The 19,497-nt window shown below is 41.6% G+C and overlaps 1 protein-coding gene across 4 annotated transcripts in view; it reads left to right on the top strand.

Moving 5' to 3' along the window:
* PLEKHM3 (pleckstrin homology domain containing M3) overlaps nt 1-19,497 on the top strand; it is a 179,046-nt gene that overhangs the window by 20,270 nt on the left and 139,279 nt on the right. For all 4 annotated transcript variants that reach the window (XR_004623592.1, XM_002918092.4, XM_011223464.3 and 1 more), the window contains exons 2-3: nt 1,188-2,108; nt 17,923-18,858. Coding sequence is in view for 3 of the 4 variants with exons in the window: in XM_002918092.4 (XP_002918138.1) it covers nt 1,511-2,108; nt 17,923-18,858 (1,534 nt within the window). In the remaining variant the exon portion in view is untranslated. The remainder of the gene's footprint in view (nt 1-1,187; nt 2,109-17,922; nt 18,859-19,497) is intronic.

Raw genomic sequence — 19,497 nt, 5'->3', positions numbered from 1 at the left:
CACAAGAGGTTAACCACAGAGTTCCTGTGAACTGCAAACCTCTTGACACATATTAAAATAAAGGGCTCTATATACTAGTTTAATTTACATATATTAAGCAATGTGGATTGGTACTGTTGGTTTAACTGTAATGGTTAATGGCTTAAGTGCTAAAAATGATTTTAATGAACCATAAAATCGTGCAGTTTTAAACAAAAAGCACATCTGTGAACCTTTGCTGTAACATACAGAGGTGTTGCTAATTGCCTAATTTTATCTACTTCTAAGTAGTTAAGGGCAAAAAGCCCCTTGCATAGTTGTTTTGTTTGTTCATTTTTTGGGTACAAGTACAAAGGTCTATGTGACTGTTGAGCACATGAAATGTAATAGTGTGACTGAGAAACTTCATTTGATTTTTATTGTAAATTGAAATTGAAACAGTCCTATATGGCTAGTGTCTACCATATTGGACAGCATCACTGTCAAGATCTGTGCTAATTAGACCTTGGAAATCTAGCCTTTCCCAGAGATAATAAGTTAGTGCTCACGAAGGTTATTTTCTTCCCAGCCCTGAGGCTAGACCTGTACTCCTAGGCCAATCCTCAAAACCTCTGGGAATATGGAGCCTGAAGCCTTTTTTTCAAGCTGACTAGAGGAATTCTGAAGTCCAGAGGCATTCATTAGATATTACATAATCCAAGCCTGGGAAGCACAAACACAATAACATTGGGTTTAATAAAAGGGCAGAGCTTCCGTGGCTACTTCCCCCTTGCGCTTTTTAGCCTGACAAACCATCAGCGCTTTCAGAGTTTGTGAAAGGACTCATGTATTTGTGACTTTTAGACTGATTATGGTGTAGGCCCAGACACAGAATTCTTAGTCTCTTTGCTTACTATTTTAGGTCAACATATCACAGAGATTTGCCAGGACAATCTTTTCACAACTGCTCTCAAAGGCTTTTCTGTATGAGTAAAAGCTGTTGACCTTAATTCCCCTTATCAAGTGTTCCACCCTGCTCTGTGTAGGTTCTAACACAAAGCTGGTAGTGATGTGTACTCTTGACAATGGAGCTTCTATGTGGGTGTTGTCCACCTTGGGGCATGTCAACCATAGAAGAGATGTAAAGATGGGGAAATTGTTGGGCGGATTCGTGTACTATAGAATACAGTGAACCATGTGTCAATGTTGTGCTGTTTCTTTTCTTCCAGGAAATTAAGGATTGCCTGGTGTTGCTTTGACAAGCACTTCCTGTTATCTTTACCGAGATCTCCGTGAAGAATAATCTCAAAGGAGCATTTGTCTTCCCATACCTCTGCTAATGGCCATTAGCTGCTAGCAAATGCTTTTAATGACTGAAAAAACATCAACTATCCTTGTGCTTGGCCTGCTGTAGGCAGTCGAATGAAGGTTTCTTTCAGTTGTTTCCAGAACTCTATTGCTGAAGCGCACCTCTCCCTATTGGGTAAATGAATGTTCATGAAGCCCGTTCCTGAACCAGCTGAGGAGCCTTAGGCCTCTTGGAGCCTGTGACATGGAAGCTTTGGAAGTGGATGATATCAGCCCGGCCTTGGAAGTTACTGAGGATTTCTTTAGTACTTTTGATAGTAAGCTAGAAAAGGCTGTGCGACAAGCTGAGGTTTATGGGATTCAGGAAGTCCCTGAATTGGTGGGGCACGAGGTACTCACTAACATAACAGACAATGGTGCTATCAGAAATGTTGCCTCCCTGGGCAAGGGGGGCCTGATTTGGGACCACTGTAAGAGCAGGCTCTTAGAAACCAAAGCTCAAAATGTCTTCCCTGCCAAAGAACAGTTTATGGTTCAGAAAGGGACAGCCCCAGATAATCTTTCCTGGATGGAACAAAAGGAAGCATCAACCTTTAACTTTTTCAACATCTGTCAGCGTCGGAGGGACAGGCCTCGCTCTGTCAATGACTTATTGGATGAGACCTCTACTTTCAAGCCAGGGCATGCTCGGTCAAGGTCAGATATTACCCAGGTGGACTGGAGGCTAGTCCTCCAAACTATGCCTCTGCAGCAGCAGCCGTGTCTTCGGGGCCCTCATTTCACCAGGCCGGCTTTTCTGTCGTCCTCACCAAATAAGGTCGAAGATGCTCAAGGGAATACTGGTATGTTTTTATATCTGTCTGCTATTGAACAATTGTTGACCTTCCTTTGTCTCTCTTACATTTATCTCAGGGGAAGTGTACTGTCCAATGTCCTTGTCCAGTTTTGCTTACTTAAGCTCCCTCTCCCATTTGCTTTCACACTTTACCTCAAGCCTCAGTCTTGGTGTCATCATACGATGTGCTGAGTGAAAAGATGACCACGGTTAATTCTCCCTTTCTACTCTTGTGTATTAGCATCTGCACAGGCTCATAATTCATGTAGTATTTGCCTTTCATGCAGAGTTTGATACTGCTTGTTCACGTCAGTAGATGTTCATCTGATCACACACTGGGCATAGGCTTGTGAAGCAATGAAGCATTTAAAGATGTGGAAAGACTCCATCCCTGGCTTCAAGAACTCCTCACTTAAGCCGAGGGGATCAGACACTGACAAACACTCAAGAAGGCACCTGGAGTGAGAGGAAGTAGAAGTCAACTGAAATATTTGTGAGGGAGCTTTTGTTTTACTTTATATTGTTGGGATTTCTTTCAATGAGCAAGTGACGGTGGCTGTGAGCGGGCAGAGGAAGGAAGAAGACGCTGTGTTGGGTTTGTTGGGAAGGGCTCATGAGAGTCCATGGAGTTTCAGCTGGACCATGAAAGACACTAAGATGAGAAGGGGGTTGCAGTAGAGGACACTTGGTCAGGATTACAGTGGGAACCAAGGTGAGGAGATGAGAGGTACAGGGGGGAACAGAGAATCCCATGGAGGCTAGTGGGAGGAAAAGGTGGGAGAGGTTGGTTCAGACCTCATGGTGTGGGACCCTGAATTTCTTTTTTCCTCATACTTCATGCACATACATATGCACATGAATTCTGTGAGGTGTGACAAACCATCTCTTCTTTTCTCCCAGCATTTTCTTTTAGATATCTTAAACATTTAATAATATTACTATTGTTAATTAAATTTGAAAGTCATCGGGGCACCTGGGTGGCTCAGTCGGTTAAACATCTGCTTTGGCTCAGGTCATGATCTGAGGATCCTGGGATCGAGCCCCTCATTGGGCTCCCTGCTCAGGGGGGATCTGCTTCTCCCTCTCCCCCTGCTCTTCCCTCACACTTGTGCGTACTCTCTGTCTCTCTCTCACTCTCTCAAATAAGTAAATAAAATCTTTAAAAAATAATAAAATAAATTTGAAACTCATCAATGAGAATCAAAGTGACACTACCAATCACTCCTACTTTCCTCTCACATAGTCTCTTTTATAAAAGGGCCTCACAGTAAGTTTTTCTTAAATTGGCCTTCCCAAAGTGTGCTTTCCCATATTATGAATGGGTTTTTTAGTGGGAAGTAAACCATTCATTCCCTCTCTCACACTGATTTGTGATAAGCTGTTTACTGTCTTCTACTGGTCATTGAGAAAGGGACTGTTTCTTACTCATTGTCTAATCCTCAATACCTAACATGTTGCTCTGCACATGGTTTATGCTCAAAAAAAATTGTTTAAAATGTGAAATGAATGTAATTCTGATAAGCTGATAAATTAACAACAATAACTTCTTTAGCCAGTTTGCATTTTTCTAGAAAAAAACTCTACCCTCTTTTCTCAGGGCCTCACGCCATCATCTAGCATTTCATACCTTGCACATCCCCTCTGTGAAGCTCTTTAGCAGCAGTGAAAAATGAAGATTTGCTTTCATCTCAAAGGCTGCCCTGCACTATCCTTGTGCTAAGAGAAAATCAAAAAGATATGGCTTATAAAGATATGGCCTCTCGTGTTGGCAGAATGTTGCCCTGGCCTTGGGGGAGTATCCAGATACCTCTCAGACTCCTGGGTTGTCTAGGTACAGTTAGGATTCCCCTTCATGGCAGACTCTGACTGCTGCTGGGTACGCACAAAGCCTGATGCAATAATTAGGCTTTGTCCTTCAGTCTTTCTGAAGTTGGCAATCATTCAACTCCGTAACTCTTCCCTATTTTCTGATAGTGTTTCTTTAAAGAAGATGATTGCTTTGGATTTGAAGATCATTTCTCTTGTAGATTCTTGGTTGGGATGTATGAGAGCAGAATACATCAAACGGACTAACAACCTGTTTGTCACTATCAGAGCCAACACCTGAGCACCCAGTTTGTTTGTCCTCGGGGTGAGACAGCCCAGTCAGGAAGAGGAGGGGGAAATGGTGGTAGTAACAAACAGTGTGCACTGACTATTTTAAGTTCCTTGCAAGTAGCAGCTTCTTTAATTCATGTAATGCTCCTGTGATACAGATATTGAGAATGGTGAAACCTGAGGCACAGAGAGCTTAAGTAATATGCTTAGAGTCCCATAGCTGGTACTAAGTGGATCCTGAATTTGAACTTGGGCTGTCTCTCTCGAGTTCACACTCTTATTTATTTGACAGAGATGGAGACAGCCAGCGAGAGAGGGAACACAAACGAGTTCACACTCTTAACCACTAAGCTGGAGCTGTACCCTTACCTTGGAAGCCAATAGTTCTCAGTCTCCAGAACCCTCTACTTTGAAAGCCTTATTAGCAGTCAGGCCCTGTGGGTATAGAGGTTGGGAAGTGGTGTGGAAGAGACAGACCTGGATGATGTTCATCGAACTAAAGTTAATTCCTCAGGAGATCACCAGCGAGGAAAAACTGACACACACAAAGCGGGCTAGCTAAGCAAGGATTATTTTTTGCATTTAACATATTCGCTGAAATGCATGGATAGTGCAGAGCTGGCCACAGTTCTTTAGGGGACCAGTAAGTCCACGGAAGGAAGACTGTAACTTTGCCCTTCATACTCTTGAATGCTGGCTGTATTGAAGAGCTTCAGTGAACTGACCCTGTGGGTTTGTAACTAGGAAAGAGGGCTTCGGGGTTTTGTTCATCTTCAGCTGCCTTTTTCAGTCTTACTTAGAAGCCTATGAATGAATGTGTTCTAGAAATGTTACTGCCTCAGCAGAGACAGACCTAGGACAGATTCTTACAAGGGAATATTGCCAGTGATAAGTAGATGAAGGATGCAGTCGGTGGGTCCTACCAGGTTGGTGGAGTGTGGCTTGAATCCAACCTAGTTAGGACTATCTGAGTGTCGGATAGTAATGTTGAAAAGTTGAGGTCATAAATCCCGGGAAGCACTAAATCTAAAGCAAGATGGAAACAGAGGCAGGTCCTCCCCCACCAAGCTTTAGCGAACTTAAATTGACAAAGTTGGGAGGCATTTAAAGTGTATGTTGTAATGATTTGATAGACATTGTGGAAGGATTCCCCCGTCTAGTTACTTAGCACATCCATCCCTGCACATCAGACAGTTGTTTCTAAAAATTCTCAAGACAGGTAGTGGAGACAAAGCTTCCTCATGGTCAGCTCCTTTCCCTGGTGCCGTGCCCTGGGCAGCCTGTAGCAAGGTGTGGCAGGGAACTAGCCCTGACTGAAGGTGCTAATCCTCCCGCCAGAATGGATCATTGCTAGTCCTAGCACTAATCTTAGTTCTGTACAGACATGCTCTTGGACCAATATCTGTACTTAACCCTTTCCCCTTTATATCACTGTCATCCTGTTCTTGTTCAGTGAGTAATAAGACAGCGGTAGGCAGCAGGCAATTTCCCTTGAGATCGGAAAACAGGGTCCTAACATCATAGAATTATAATCCAGATGTAAATATGAATTAAGGTAAGAACATAAAAAGTCATATGAAAATGTGGACCCTAGGTATGTTTTCAATATGAAAAATAGATCACACATACACACATACTTACACCTATAAACGTATACACATAGTAGAGGAAGGTGGGGTGTGTGGAAAAAACACTCAATTAGGAATCACTGTGTAGGTTTGGAAAAATCACTCGTCTGTTGGTTTTGATTTAAAAACCTAGTGAAGCAGGTTAAATTATCTCTAAGATCCTCCCAAATCTAAATTTATCATTTTAGGATATATTTGAACGGACCCTGACTCGTGGTTGTATGGGAGCTAATTAACTATAGTCAGATCGGTAAATCGGTAATGGAAGGTTGTCATGGAAATATGGCTATGGTTGAAATTATTTAACACAGAAGAATTTCTGTGTGTCTTGTAACTAACTCTACTTTTGGGTGAACTGCTGTGGTTGCAATATTTTAAATCTTTTTTTTTTTTTAAAGAAATCCTTTGCTTTAGCTACAGAGCTCTGAAACTCAACAGACCGCCAGAATCTGACTTCCTTCTCCCTCCCTGACTGTGTTCACATTTTCATCTGCTTGGCAAGGGCAGTGGTCAACTGGGCTTTTGTTTCAGTTGGATTCACTCTCTGGTGACCTGGTACCATTTCCATGCCTGTATCTTCTTGTTCTAAGTACTCTAGGAGAAGGTCTCAAGCAGAGATTTTCTTTAGAGCTAGAAAGACCATGACAGTATGGTTTCTTTATCTTGAGTTTTATGTTACTCTGTCCTTTTTCCCCATCTTTCACTTAAAAAAAAAAAGCCAAATTTGGGACTTACACTAAAATGACTGCTTTTTCAATATGATGTTTCTCAAAAGCCTTAGAGCCAATAGAGGTGGGAATATTCCTGTGGGCTTAGAACAAGTGAGGTCACCAGGACATGGTCTCTTGCTGAATTTATGATTCACCCTTCAGCAAGATTAGTCAGTACAAAGAAGTTGCTAAAATAGGTCACAGAAAGTTGATTTTATATGGCTGTATAGTTTCCACTGGTTATATTATTGAATGTTGGCCTTTGGGAACTATTGGAAACCCAACACACCTCATCGACAGCCCATATCCTGATTCTAACATTTCTATATGAGAACTTTGAAAATGAAGTTTCTGATGTTTTTTGTGATTGCTCTGTTAATATAGTTTATCTTTCTTGGCTAAGGAGAACTGTAGTTACTAATTTCACAAACTGCTAGAGTTCTCTTCTTAAAACACAAATCTATTCATACGACTCTGTTCTCAAAAATGAATCATGGTTCCCCATTCTTTACAAAATCGAGTGTAAGTTTTATAAAGTATGTAGGTATCTTCCCAGTCTTATCACTCGCACCTTCTATCTATCTATCTATCTATCTATCTATCTATCTATCTATCTATCATCTATCTATCTCCCTACCTATGTGCCATTTTTTAATGGGCCATGTCCTTTCAAGCTCCTGAGCCTTTGCTCATGCTTTCTCTTCTTCCGGAATACCTTCCCTGCCTTTTTCACTTCTCAGAATCCACCATTCTCTTTCAAGGACTGATCTGAATGCCACGTCCTCCCTGAGACCTTTTTATATTTTTTTCAATTAAAATTCTTTTTTTTTTCTTTCACTGTATGTTTTCATAGCACATTTAATTCTGTGAATTATAGGTAATTGCTGGTATATCCATCTCCCACATTAGGTTGGAAGTTTTTTGATGCTACAAACCATATCATAGAAAACTTTGTATTGTACCAAGTATGATCTTATGCAAAATGTCTGACTGAATTTTATGTGCTGGTACGCAGAACAGTCAAGACAGTACCATTTTGTTTTGTTTGTTTTCCTCTCTTTCCGTTTTCCTTTCCTATAACTTAAGTTGAATGAAGTTTGTTATTAATACTATCAGTAAGAGCTGTCATTTAATGAGAGTTAACTTTACGCTCAGCCCTGTGCTGAGATGTGTCTATTATTTAATATTCATAATAGTTTAATATGATAGATGATATCGTTCTGATTTTACAAATGAGGAAACTGAGTCTTAGGGAAGTTGACCTCACCCGAGGCCATGCAGTAGTATGTGGTGAGGCTAGGATTCCAAGCCAGGCCTGACATTAGAGGCCCCATGTAATTACTCAATAATGCTGTCTCTCAAGCCTGAGGAAGTTTAGGTCATTCCCTCCACCACAAATAAACATGGTATGATCTAGATTTCAGGTTTGGAGGTTAGAGTTCTACTCTCAACTTGCACACTTTGTGGTATAATCTTGGCCAAGTCATTTTGCTTCCTGGGATCTCTTTCCAAATCTGTTAAATTAGTTAAGAATATTTTCAGTTACTGGCATACCCAACTAAAAGTGGCACAAATAATAAGGTCATTTATCATATTCCGTTTTCACCCATCTCACAGGTAGCTATGGAGCACTTAGTGAATATCTAAGCACTGTATGCAGTAAACACTGAAGAAGTCCAGATGTAGGTGGTGCCAGGGTCATCAGAGATCCAGGCACTTTGCATCTTTCTGCTCTGCTTCTCCGTATACTGGTAATGTCTCTCCTTTCCCTTCCTTGGTCCAAGACAATTACAGCAGTCATTTTCTTATATATCAGTAGCCAAATTCAGAAAGGAAAAGTAGAGCACCTCCTCTGGGTTCTAGAGTCACATGCTCGCCCCTAAAAAGCAGTGTCTGGCAAAGGAAAATAGCATTTCTATGATTGGATTAAACAAATCTTGCTTCTTTCCATGGGGCAAGGGAGAGGACATCTCCTCTGAACATCTGCCACCATACCTGAACAAGATTAGGGTTCTGTTGGTAAAGCAGCGGGAGGATTATTTAGTTAAGCAACTGACAAGTTCTACCTCACATGGGACTGGGCTGAAGAGATTTCTAGTCCCTTCTGACTAAGTTTTTATGATTCTAGTATGTTACCCAAAGATACTATAATGAAATGCCATTTAACTTAAAATCTGCTTGCCTAAGTATGGGAGATTCTTTTATACTAAATTCCTATAGATTAGGGAAATAGAGTGAAAAGCCCACCATGGCAATGAATGAGCATAGCTTGAAAGTTGGTTTGGAATTGTTTTCTGGGTCACAAAGTTCTTAAAGATTAGGGATTACCCTTGTCACAGAAGGCAGAAAGCCTCTGCATTTAAGAAGTTGGGTCTGTGATCTCCTAGTGGGGTTCACGCTTAGAAGTGAAATTGACCAGGACTGTATGGACTAATGCTCTATTACCGTTGCCCATAGCAAAGAACTTAGATGGAAAAGATCCCTAAGTTGGTATGTCTGTCTAGCTAACAGGTAGCCAAATAAGTGACAGATCTATTCCTGCTAGAGCCTACACAGATAATTTGTCTTTTCCCCTAGGTTTATTATGAAGGGAGAGCAAATGGGATAGTCTCCTTTACCCACAAAGAAAAGTCTCCAAAGAGCTCTCAGAAAAGACACTACTTGAGCCTATTTCATTTCTATCAGAAATGTTTGTTAACAAGTATCTGTGAGCCAGCGCTGAGTGTTGGCCTGTGGAGCGTATTTCAGATGTTCAAGACACAGTCTGTCTTTGGTTCCTGTAGCATTGTTTTCTTCATATTCTTTGCTATAGACCTTTGTGGCAGTGTCATGATTAATGCGGATCCTGTTAATGTCACTTCTCTTGTGTGCCTCTAATGAGGAGAACAAAACCTAAAATTATTTAAAACTTTTCCCCCTAGTTTCTGGCTTCAGTACAGTTGGATACTATAACATGAAACAAATAGACTTGAAAGATTGTGTTTTGTTAACTAGGAATATAAAGAAAAGAGACACGATTGTAATCTAGACTGTCAGAGAGGTCTTCGTTGAGGAAAGGACGCTTCAGCTGCGCTTTGAGGTTGAGCACAAGACCAATGTGGAGGTGAACACAACATATGTGTGGGATGGCCGGGAGGCCAAGCTGGACAGGGCTGCACTTTTGAGAGTTGTAGTATGAGGTCATGGAGGACCTTCAAAGCCAAACAAATAGACTTAATGTGATATGTTTAGCAAAGAAGCACTTGAAAATTACTTGAAAGTCAAAGTTAAAGGCATATTTTATAAAAAGTATGTAAGTCGACAGGGTTGAGGGGTAGTGGGGGTAGGTACTAGGGAACCTCCTCTCCTTAGCTTTTGTGTCTGTGTAAAGGGATATCAGTTAGACTAAAACTCTTGGCCTCTTTCCCTCCCTTTGCACACTCCACCCCCAGGGAGGAGCAACTTATGGGCAAGTTTAGGGGAGGAACTGGGTGTGTATAACTCAGCCTGTCTCACAGGAAGCACTAATTCTGGTCTGTTCTTCCAAACCTGCTCCTTCCGTCAGCCTTTCATGGGCAGTCCTCCAGGAGGGGAAGCATGTGGTGATCAGTACTACTTGTGACTCAGATCTAAATATGTGTAGTCCTAGGGGTCAGATTGGTAGGAGGACTCCTAAGCTGTGTCCTCCAACTGGCTGATGTTTTGATCTCCATGTGTCTGCTAATGTCCGTCAATCTCAATTGGTTTAAAACTTGGGTGAGTAAAGGGATGCTATTTATTGGTTCCCCTCAGCCTCCCCCCCCAATATAGGATGTATTGATAGATGGAAAGAATGGAAGGGATTGAAACCGATTAGAAGACTCTGCCAGTTATCATGCTGTGAAGTGATAAGGTTTAAACTTAGGGTGGCTGTGGCCAAAGAGAAAGTAGGACTCGTGAAAAGAAAAAGAAGGGCTCTAATTGGGCCATAGATCTGTGGACAGGATCTGTGTCTGATTCATTTGGTGTCCACAGATTCTGGCAGAGTCCTTTGTACAAATATTCAACAAATATTTATGGAGATAGTGACTGAGTATCCAGGGATGAGGGAGACATCCAGGTCCCTGCCCTCAAGGAGAAGGAGAGAGTTCTTTGAAGGACATAAAGCAAGGTGTAAGATAGAGAGGGGGCTCTCGAAGGTGGTAAAGGATGGCCTCACTAAGGATGGCACCCTTGAGGGGAGAAACTGAGGGAGGCACGTAAGTCAGTGCAGCTGGGGAGAGAAGTTCCAAGTGGAGGATATAACAATGTCAGAGTTCCTGTGGCTAGGATGCACTCAACTTGCTCACAGAACATAAGAGAATGTGGCTGAAATGAGAGAAAGGGATGTGAGATGATGTGAGATGAGGTCAGAGCAGTAGTCAGAAGCCAGATTGTGTGGAACAGGACGTGGAGGCAATGTGAGAATTTGGCCTCTGAAGGAAGGAGACAGATTGAGCCGGATGAGAGGTAGGAGCAAGTGAATGCTTTTTTAATAGATACAACAAACCTTAGGGTATTGGAAGACAGGAGGAAAAGAGATTAGTGGAGGGATAATATTAAGATGTTGCAGAGGAAGAGATTCTGAAGAAGTGGGAAGCAATTAGGCACAGAGTTGAGGTGGAAGGGTTAGCTTTAACAAGGAGGCAAGAGGATTCTTTCGAGACCAGATGACCAAAATAAGAAACATCTGTTGAATACTCACGATGTATCAGGCATTGTTGTAAGAGCTACTCATTTCTTTCTCACAAGAGTAGTGAGGTAGGTGCTATTATTATAGCCCGTCTCAAAGATGGCAGAACTGAGACTCGGGTTAAGTTATTTGCCCATGGTCACACAGCCAGTAAGGGCAGAATTATGATTTCAGTTTAGGCTCATTGGCTCCAGCAGCTATGGCCTTAACCACTGTGCTCGGTCAGGGCACTGGTTAGTGCAGCGTTGACATGAAGCCAAGCATAGTGTATGTAAAGGAGCTCCCTGCAGTGTACAAAATGAGGCAGTGGGATTAGGTGTTTGGGAAAAGTAAAGGAAGTTTGGAAAAATTGTTGTGGGGATTGTGTTTGGGATCCACTGAAATGAATTAAAGAATGAATTGTCAGGACTAAAGATACGATAGAAATTGAGCAGCATGAGTCTCTGTTTGACTGGTGCTATGGTCTGAATATTTATGTCACTCCTAAAATTCATATGTTGAACTGTCTCCTCAATTGATGATATTAGGAGATGTGGCCTTTGGGTGGTTCATGGGTCATGAGGGTAGAGACCTCATGAATGGTATTAGTGCTCTCATTTACAAGCAAGCCAAAAGAGCCACCTAGCCCCTTCCACCACTGAAGAAATGTAATGTATCTGCCGAACTTTAAAGGCAATCCTTTCAGGCTTGTGTTCCACTGAAGTGTTTGTTTTGTTTTGTTTAAGATTTTTTTTTATTTATTTGACAGAGAGAGAGACAGCCAGCAAGAGAGGGAACACAGGCGGGGGTTAGGGTGGGAGAGGAAGAAGCAGGCTCCCAGGAGAGGAGCGTGATGTGGGGCTAGATCCCAGGACTCTGGGGTCATGCCCTGAGCCGAAGGCAGATGCTTAACGACTGAGCCACCCCGGGGCCCCTACCCTGAAGTGTTAAGATTGTTCTCCATTCATTCTCCACTTTGGTTTCCTTTCACATTTATTAATCTTGTAATAAGAATTTAAATGTTTCCTTTAAATTTGCCTAGATGACTTTGATTTGGAATATCGGCACCACATTGGGCTTTTGAATTCTTTGAAACACTAAAACGTTGCTCTTTGTCTTTCATTCTAACCATTGCCTGATCTTTGGAATCCTATTCCTGTGACTTCATTCATTGTGCTGACTCAGGCAGTCCAGATATTCTTGGTAAACTAGATTACCTAAATGTTTCTTTCATTTATTGTGATCTGGGATATAGTGGTTTTTAAAAAGATAAAATTGCATAAAGTAATAAAAATGAAAGTACCTGTTTTAATAGTTATATAATTATATAAGTAAATATAACTCTAATTATTATTTATATTCTGACATATATCATGTCTGAGGGCTTCATATCAAACAGTATATAGTCTGGACAGTAGGATTCTGGGTGCTGGGGTATGTAGGCAGAAACTTTTTGTTGTTGCTTTTTACATTTCTTTCTGATTTTTTGAATAATTATATTACATAATACATATGTGATAAATGTGAAATAGTATCTGAAATTTAAGTCATCAGAGTAGTGTAGCCATAGAGCCTTGGGGGTTCAGAGGAAAACAGTTGTTTTCAACTAGAGGGGATGAAGAAGGTCTTCAAGAATAGGTAAGATTTTGGGACACCTGGGTGCCTCAGTCACTTAAGTGTCTGCCTTCGGCTCAGATCATGATCGGTCCTGGGATCCAGTCCCACGTGGCCTCCCTGCTCAGTGGAGAGCCTGCTGCTCCCTCTGCTTGTGTGCGTATGCTCTCTCTCTCTCTCTCTGAGAAATAAATAAATAAAATCTAAAAAAAAAATAGGTAAGATTTTGTACTAGCCCTCATGTGAGGAAAACATGCACAAGTAGAGGTGAGGGGAGCTTTAGACAGGGAGGCCAGTGAAAGAACACGCATGAAGGTTGGAAGGGGTGAGTGCTAGAAACAGCATCAGGTCACCTGGCTGGAATACGAGGGAGTGAAGAAAAGTGCCTGCATTATGTGAAAGGTCAGTGGGGAAAGTTACAATGGAGGAATCAGACTAACATCTTCCGAACCTCCTAATCAATCTTAATGCCCCTAGGAGTGGGACAACCACCTGTGGCATATTCTTGCCAAAAAAAAAAAAAAAAAAAATCTAAATGAATGTCAAGATCTAAATAGCAGTTGACAGAAAACATGGGAAACAGGAACATTTAAACAATACGATGAGGTTATACTTGGCCAACTCCAGAATGTGAGAAGTACTACAGGACAAATGAACTCATTTCTTCAGTAAATACGTGGCATGAAAAAAAAAGGAGAAAGAACTGTTATAGATTTAAAGAGATTTAAAAGATGTATCAGCCAAATCAATGTGTGAACCTAAGTTGAACAAACCATCTGTATAAAGAAATTTGTTGAGACAATCTGGGAAAATCAGATACAGACTAGGTATTAGATGAGGATTATTCACGTTGTTGGGTGTGAAAATGGGGTGTGTGTGTGTGTGTATGTGTGTATTGAAGTTTTATCTGTCAGATTAGTGATACCCCCTGAAGTATTTACAGTAAAAATGATAAAGTGTTAGCAATCTGCTTTCAAATATTGTAGCCAAAACAACCAACAAAAAGCCAGAGTTGGGGAGGGGCAGAAGATATGAAACAAGAATAGCAGAAATTTGATTTTCGAAGCTGAAGGATGGGTCCCTAAGTGTTATTTTATGCTTCTACATGCTTTGGAGTGTGTTTGAAATTTTCCATAATGAAATGTCTTAAGGAGTTTGAACTTTATTGGGTGCGAGGGGCTGTGTGTGACCCTGGTAACAGTGTGAGAGATGGCCACTAGGAAGGAGGATTAGAGGTGGGAGCTCATGTGCCTGGGAAACAAACTGAGGGCTTCAGAGGGGAGGGACTGGGATAGGCCAGTGATGGGTATTAAGGAGGGCACGTATTGCATGGTGCACTGGGTGTTATACTCAAGTAATGAATCATGGAACTTTACATCAAAAACTAGGGATATACTGTATGGCGACTAACATAATATAATTTAAAAAATATTATTAAAAAAATAAAGACCTGGATTAGGTCTTAAAGGTACAACTTTCCAGTCATAAAATAAAAAGTCATGGGATGTAATGTACAGCATGGCAGCTCTAGCATATTTGAAAGTTGCTTAGAGAATACGTCTTAAAAGTTCTCATCACAATGAAAAAAATGTTTTGTGATTATGTATGCTGGCGGATGTTAACTAGACTTACTGTGGTGATCATTTCACAATACATGCAAATATCGGATTATTACATCTGAATTGTACGTCTGAAACTAATATAATGTTATATGTCAATTATACCACAATAAAAAAAGCAAACCTTGATTAAGGTGGTGGCCATGAGAAAGGACACTTTTCTGAGAACAGGTAGAGGAAATAATAGCAAAAGAGGAACTCGGGGAGGTTGGCAGTACAGAAGTGAATCAGGAGCATGATGGGGAAAATCCCCTTCTTCCTCTTCAGTTAGTAGCAGTCATTGTCCTTAAACCACTGTGCTGGTAGGTACTGCAGGACGAAGAGAAGAGGAAGAAGGGGTTTTCACTGCAGAGGAACTGAACCAGGTCTTCATACTAGCCAAAGTGAAAAGCAATGGGGAAATGAAGAATTCGGGGTGGGTTGGGTTTTTTTTCCCCCCTCTTTTTCACAAGGAATTACTCATGGTTTCAGTATGAAATTTTTGGGTATAGTGATTCATTTTGATCATCCTTTCCTACTTTATTGAGGAAATGGTGATAATCCTTGTCAGTGGTCCCATCTGAATCATTTATGGTATTAGTTAAGATAGATTTTATATTACTCATTCGTGAAATTGAACACTTTACAATACTGTGTGGGAGGTTAATTAAATGAGCTAAAATTGTATGGTCTGGGGAAATAAAAGGTGAACTATAAATTAATGAAACCTTAGATTTAAATATATACCTTCTGATTTGTCTGTAGCGCAAATATTAAAAAGAAACTTCAGGTAGAAACAGAAAGTAGCATTTGTTCAAGACTAAAGAGAAATGGTCATTCTTCAGCCCTCTACAACTCAAAGACCATCGATACTTAACACAAAAAATATTAGTAAGGTCTGATATAAACAGACCCTCCAGAGAGGAATACACACCCCAGAGGATAGCTTTCTTGATCACATTTGCTCTCTTCTTGATTGTTCTTTTTCAAGAAATTAATGCTACAAACTGCAGCCTATAAATATGGGCTTCTCGTCTGTCTCACTTTAATGTACCTATTTAGAGAGGGCTGAGCCAGGTGGGGGAAAAAATCTGGAAACACAGTGCATTCTCTTATTCTGCAGCAAGAAAGTGAGGGGACTTTTGAGACACCCAGGCAGGACTTCTAACTCAGTCCACCCAAGCTGGCATCTACCACCCTAGTTTGGACAGTCAGAAAGAGGTGAGTTTTTAATCAGGTTTGCTGCTGGGTTGGGCCCAATTAAAGTAGAATTTCTAGTTCATGCTTGCTATTGTAAAAAGCTCTCAGGGAGGAAAGAAAAGAAGAGAAAAATTCCTAGCTAAAAGCAAGAAAGGTAGTTTTTATTTTACTCAGGGATGCGTAGCTGAGCCATTGGGTCACAGGACAGATGGGGTGGAGGGACACAGGGTTATGAGTCTTATTATGGAAAAGATTGAACTGCCATCAGCACGTGATGGAAATGAGAGGGGGAGAGGTAGCAGCGGTGTCTCTAACAGCACTACCTCCCTTATTGCATTATCAGAAAAGATAGATGACTGAGAATAGGCATCCATTATCTCTCTCTACAAAGGGATTAGTGTAGGTTGCAAGAAATTAATGGCTTTTGAGTTATCACAGAAATACTAATGAATGTCAGGACTGGAGATGTAAAGCAGGTAAAATTGGCTTTTCTCTGCCTCATTTCTCTCCTTTTCTCTTTTGGTTTGCTATTTTAAGATCTAGATCTGTGTTACCTTTTTTCTTTTTTTTTTTTCTTCAGCCAAGATCAGAAATCAGACCCTTTGGGAGTGCCATTTGTCTTCTTTAGGGGATGACTCAATTCGTTTATGGTTGTCTCCAGTGTGTGTTAGCAAAGAAATTAAGAAACAGAATGAAATGAAAATTTCAGAAATGAAAATCTCTACCAGGGAGGGGTGCCGCCTCTTGTGTGGATGTCATTGTTACGCCGGTTAAAAGTGTCAGAAAGTCTCCCAAATGACAGTCTCCTTCTATTAAAGTACTAAACTTGCATACATTGCAGCTAAACATTGATTAAAGATGGCACAACCAGATAAACTTGTGAAACGGGAAGGAAAAGAAATTATACCTACTCTGGGCATTGTGCTAGGAGTTGTATTTGTCATTCAACAAGTACTTTTTAAGAGCCTGCTCTGTACTAGGCATTGTACTACGTGCTGTGATACTAGGGATGAAAAGACAGACGTCTCCTCTGTCCTTAGTAGATCTTACAGTCCAGTGGGGAGGACAGACTTCTTTAAAAACTTCATTTTATTTTATTTGTTCAGATATTTAAATACACTACTTTAATAAAGCCTGACTAGAGCCCAGCAGAGACAAATTATAGGGATACCTGTTACTGACCCTGGGCTGTGTGTTTGTAGGTGAGGGCCTTGAAGACTAATGGGGGTGTCTGAGAAACAGGCGTTTATCAGTAGCGCACTTCATGCTCTGTTGTTCTGTCCTTTCCATTGACCCTTCCTGGCTTTCCTAACCCAAAGAAAGATGGGAGTATTAGCAAGGAGTTAGATCAAGTGACAGGAGGAACGTTCTCTCTCATGTATTTGGTATTCTGTAGAATGTTACCTAGAAAACACGGAATCCTGGGGAAGTGCAGTTATTTCATGGGACCATGGGAGATAGTCCCAGTTATTCCAGTATTTCTGTTTTCCACACAGCCCTCTGCATGTCACACTGACATTGCAAACCAACCCCCTCTGTACTTAATCTTACACTCATAATTCCACCGTTGTGAAGTTTTTAGACCTGAAATTTCCCCCCAATTACATCTTGTCACTTCTACTATTGTGGAATTGTACTGCTCCTACTGTGTTTGCTTTGAACCAGAAAGATGTCATTCTCTGATCTCTTTAGTTTCTTGTACCTGCCTTTTTTTTTTAATTTAATTTTATTATATTTATGTTAATCACCATACAGTACATCCCCAGATTCCGATGTAAAGTTTGATGCTTCATTAGTTGCGTATAACACCCAGTGCACCATGCAATACGTGCCCTCCTTACTACCCATCACCAGTCTATCCCATTCCCCCACCCCCTCCCCTCTGAAGTCTTCAGTTTGTTTCTCATAGTCCATAGTCTCTCATGTTTCATTCCCCCTTCTGATTACCCCCCTTTTCTTTATCCCTTTCTTCCCCTACCGATCATCCTAGTTCTTATGTTCCATAGATGAGAGAAATCATATGATAATTGTCTTTCTCTGCTTGACTTATTTCACTTAGCATTATCTCCTCCAGTGCCGTCCATGTTGCAGCAAATGTTGAGAATTCGTTCTTTCTGATAGCTGAGTAATATTCCATTGTATATATGGACCACAGCTTCTTAATCCAGTCATCTTTTGAAGGGCATCTCGGCCTTCCATGATTTGGCTATTGTGGACAATGTACCTGCCTTTTCATCTCATTGAGTTCATTCATATTCGTAAATTAATACACCTTGCTTCTTTTGTTTTGTTTTTTTCTTTCTAGAACACAAGCAGGCATTCCCAAACATTCTGAAGAAGGGGTACCTGGAGATTAGGAAGGACCATGACAGTTACTGGCAAAGCTGTTACGCAGAACTCTCCCCCTACAACTTATACTTCTACAGCCTTGACAGCAGTGGCAATCAAGCCCTCTACGCCACCTACCAGCTTTCACACTTCCAGAGCATATCTGTTTTGGGCAACCTTGAGGCCAGGCTGGTGGATACCGTTCTGTATGACAACACTCAGCTGCAGTTAAAGGCAGAGTCACCATGGGAGGCTTTGGACTGGGGGCAGAAGCTATGGGAAGTCGTGCACGCCGCCGTGCCTGGTTACGTGGGGCGGCAGGATGAGTTGGCCAACTCTCCAGGGCTTGGTCATCACGTTGACTGTACACAGAATCATTGTTTACAGAAGAAATCCAGTCAGCTGCTCGCACCATCACCTGTCTTGGATAGCCCCAGACAATACCAAAACATCGTCAAATCAGGGACGCTGTACAGGCTAACTGTCCAGAACAACTGGAAGGCATTTACTTTTGTGCTGAGCGGGGCCTACCTTATGGCTTTCCAGCCTGGCAAGCTAGACGAGGATCCCCTGCTAAGCTACAATGTGGACGTGTGTCTGGCTGTCCAGATGGACAACCTGGACGACTGTGACTCTTGTTTTCAAGTCATCTTCCCCCAAGACGTCCTCCGCCTCCGCGCTGAGACCCGGCAGAGGGCCGAGGAGTGGATGGAGGCTCTGAAAACAGCAGCCAATGTGGCGAGGAGTTCAGAGCAAAACCTGCAAGTCACCCTGAGGAGCAAACCCAAGGATCAGATGGGTGGGCACGAACTCAGGAAGAACAAACGTCAGTCTGTGACCACCAGCTTCCTCAGCATTCTGACAACCTTGTCTTTGGAACGAGGACTCACTGCTCAGAGTTTCAAATGTGCAGGTAGGAAGAAGACGTTTAGTCTAAAGCTTATTAAAGAACAATACTGAATCCCACCATTGGAATTCACTTTAAAAATCCTCTCAGTGGGCCAGTCACAGCTACCTCTTGTTTAAAAAGCATCTCTCCTTCAAGGAGTTCGCTACATCACAACCTCTGTCTGTCTTTGTGCCATGCTGGTGAAGTAAGTAGAAGCAGATAGGATATACCTCACTGACTCAAAGTGACTTAGCTGAAGCATAACCAGCCTAGAGTTTAGGCTTCTTGTGGCTGCTGTGATTCCATTTCCTCTGTCTTCTTAAATAAAGGTCACTGGGAATGTGGATGTTACAAATGGTCTCAAAGGAGATATTCAGGCCCAAAGCTGACTGCTGACACTCCTTAGGGAAGAAAAGTGTCCATAGTCAGTAACTGGCATTGATCATGACCTTGTCAAATCCTGTTAAGGTAGACTCTAGAAAGTCAGCCTTGACAGAAAATCTGGCGGTGGCTGACAGCAGGATAGATGATGATTCAGCAGATGACCTCTGAGTCACAGTGGGCCTGTGCCTCATCTTGGGGAAGCTGGAGCTTCTGGAACTGCTATGGAAGGGTGAGGCATAAAGTAGAGTTCAAGGCCAATCATCTTTTATTTCTTAAAAC

This window comes from Ailuropoda melanoleuca, chromosome 2 (genome assembly GCF_002007445.2).
Source record: "Ailuropoda melanoleuca isolate Jingjing chromosome 2, ASM200744v2, whole genome shotgun sequence".
Lineage (NCBI taxonomy): Eukaryota > Metazoa > Chordata > Mammalia > Carnivora > Ursidae > Ailuropoda > Ailuropoda melanoleuca.
The sequence above is the reverse complement of the archived record's forward strand: the minus strand, read 5'-3'. Positions and strand labels throughout refer to the sequence as shown.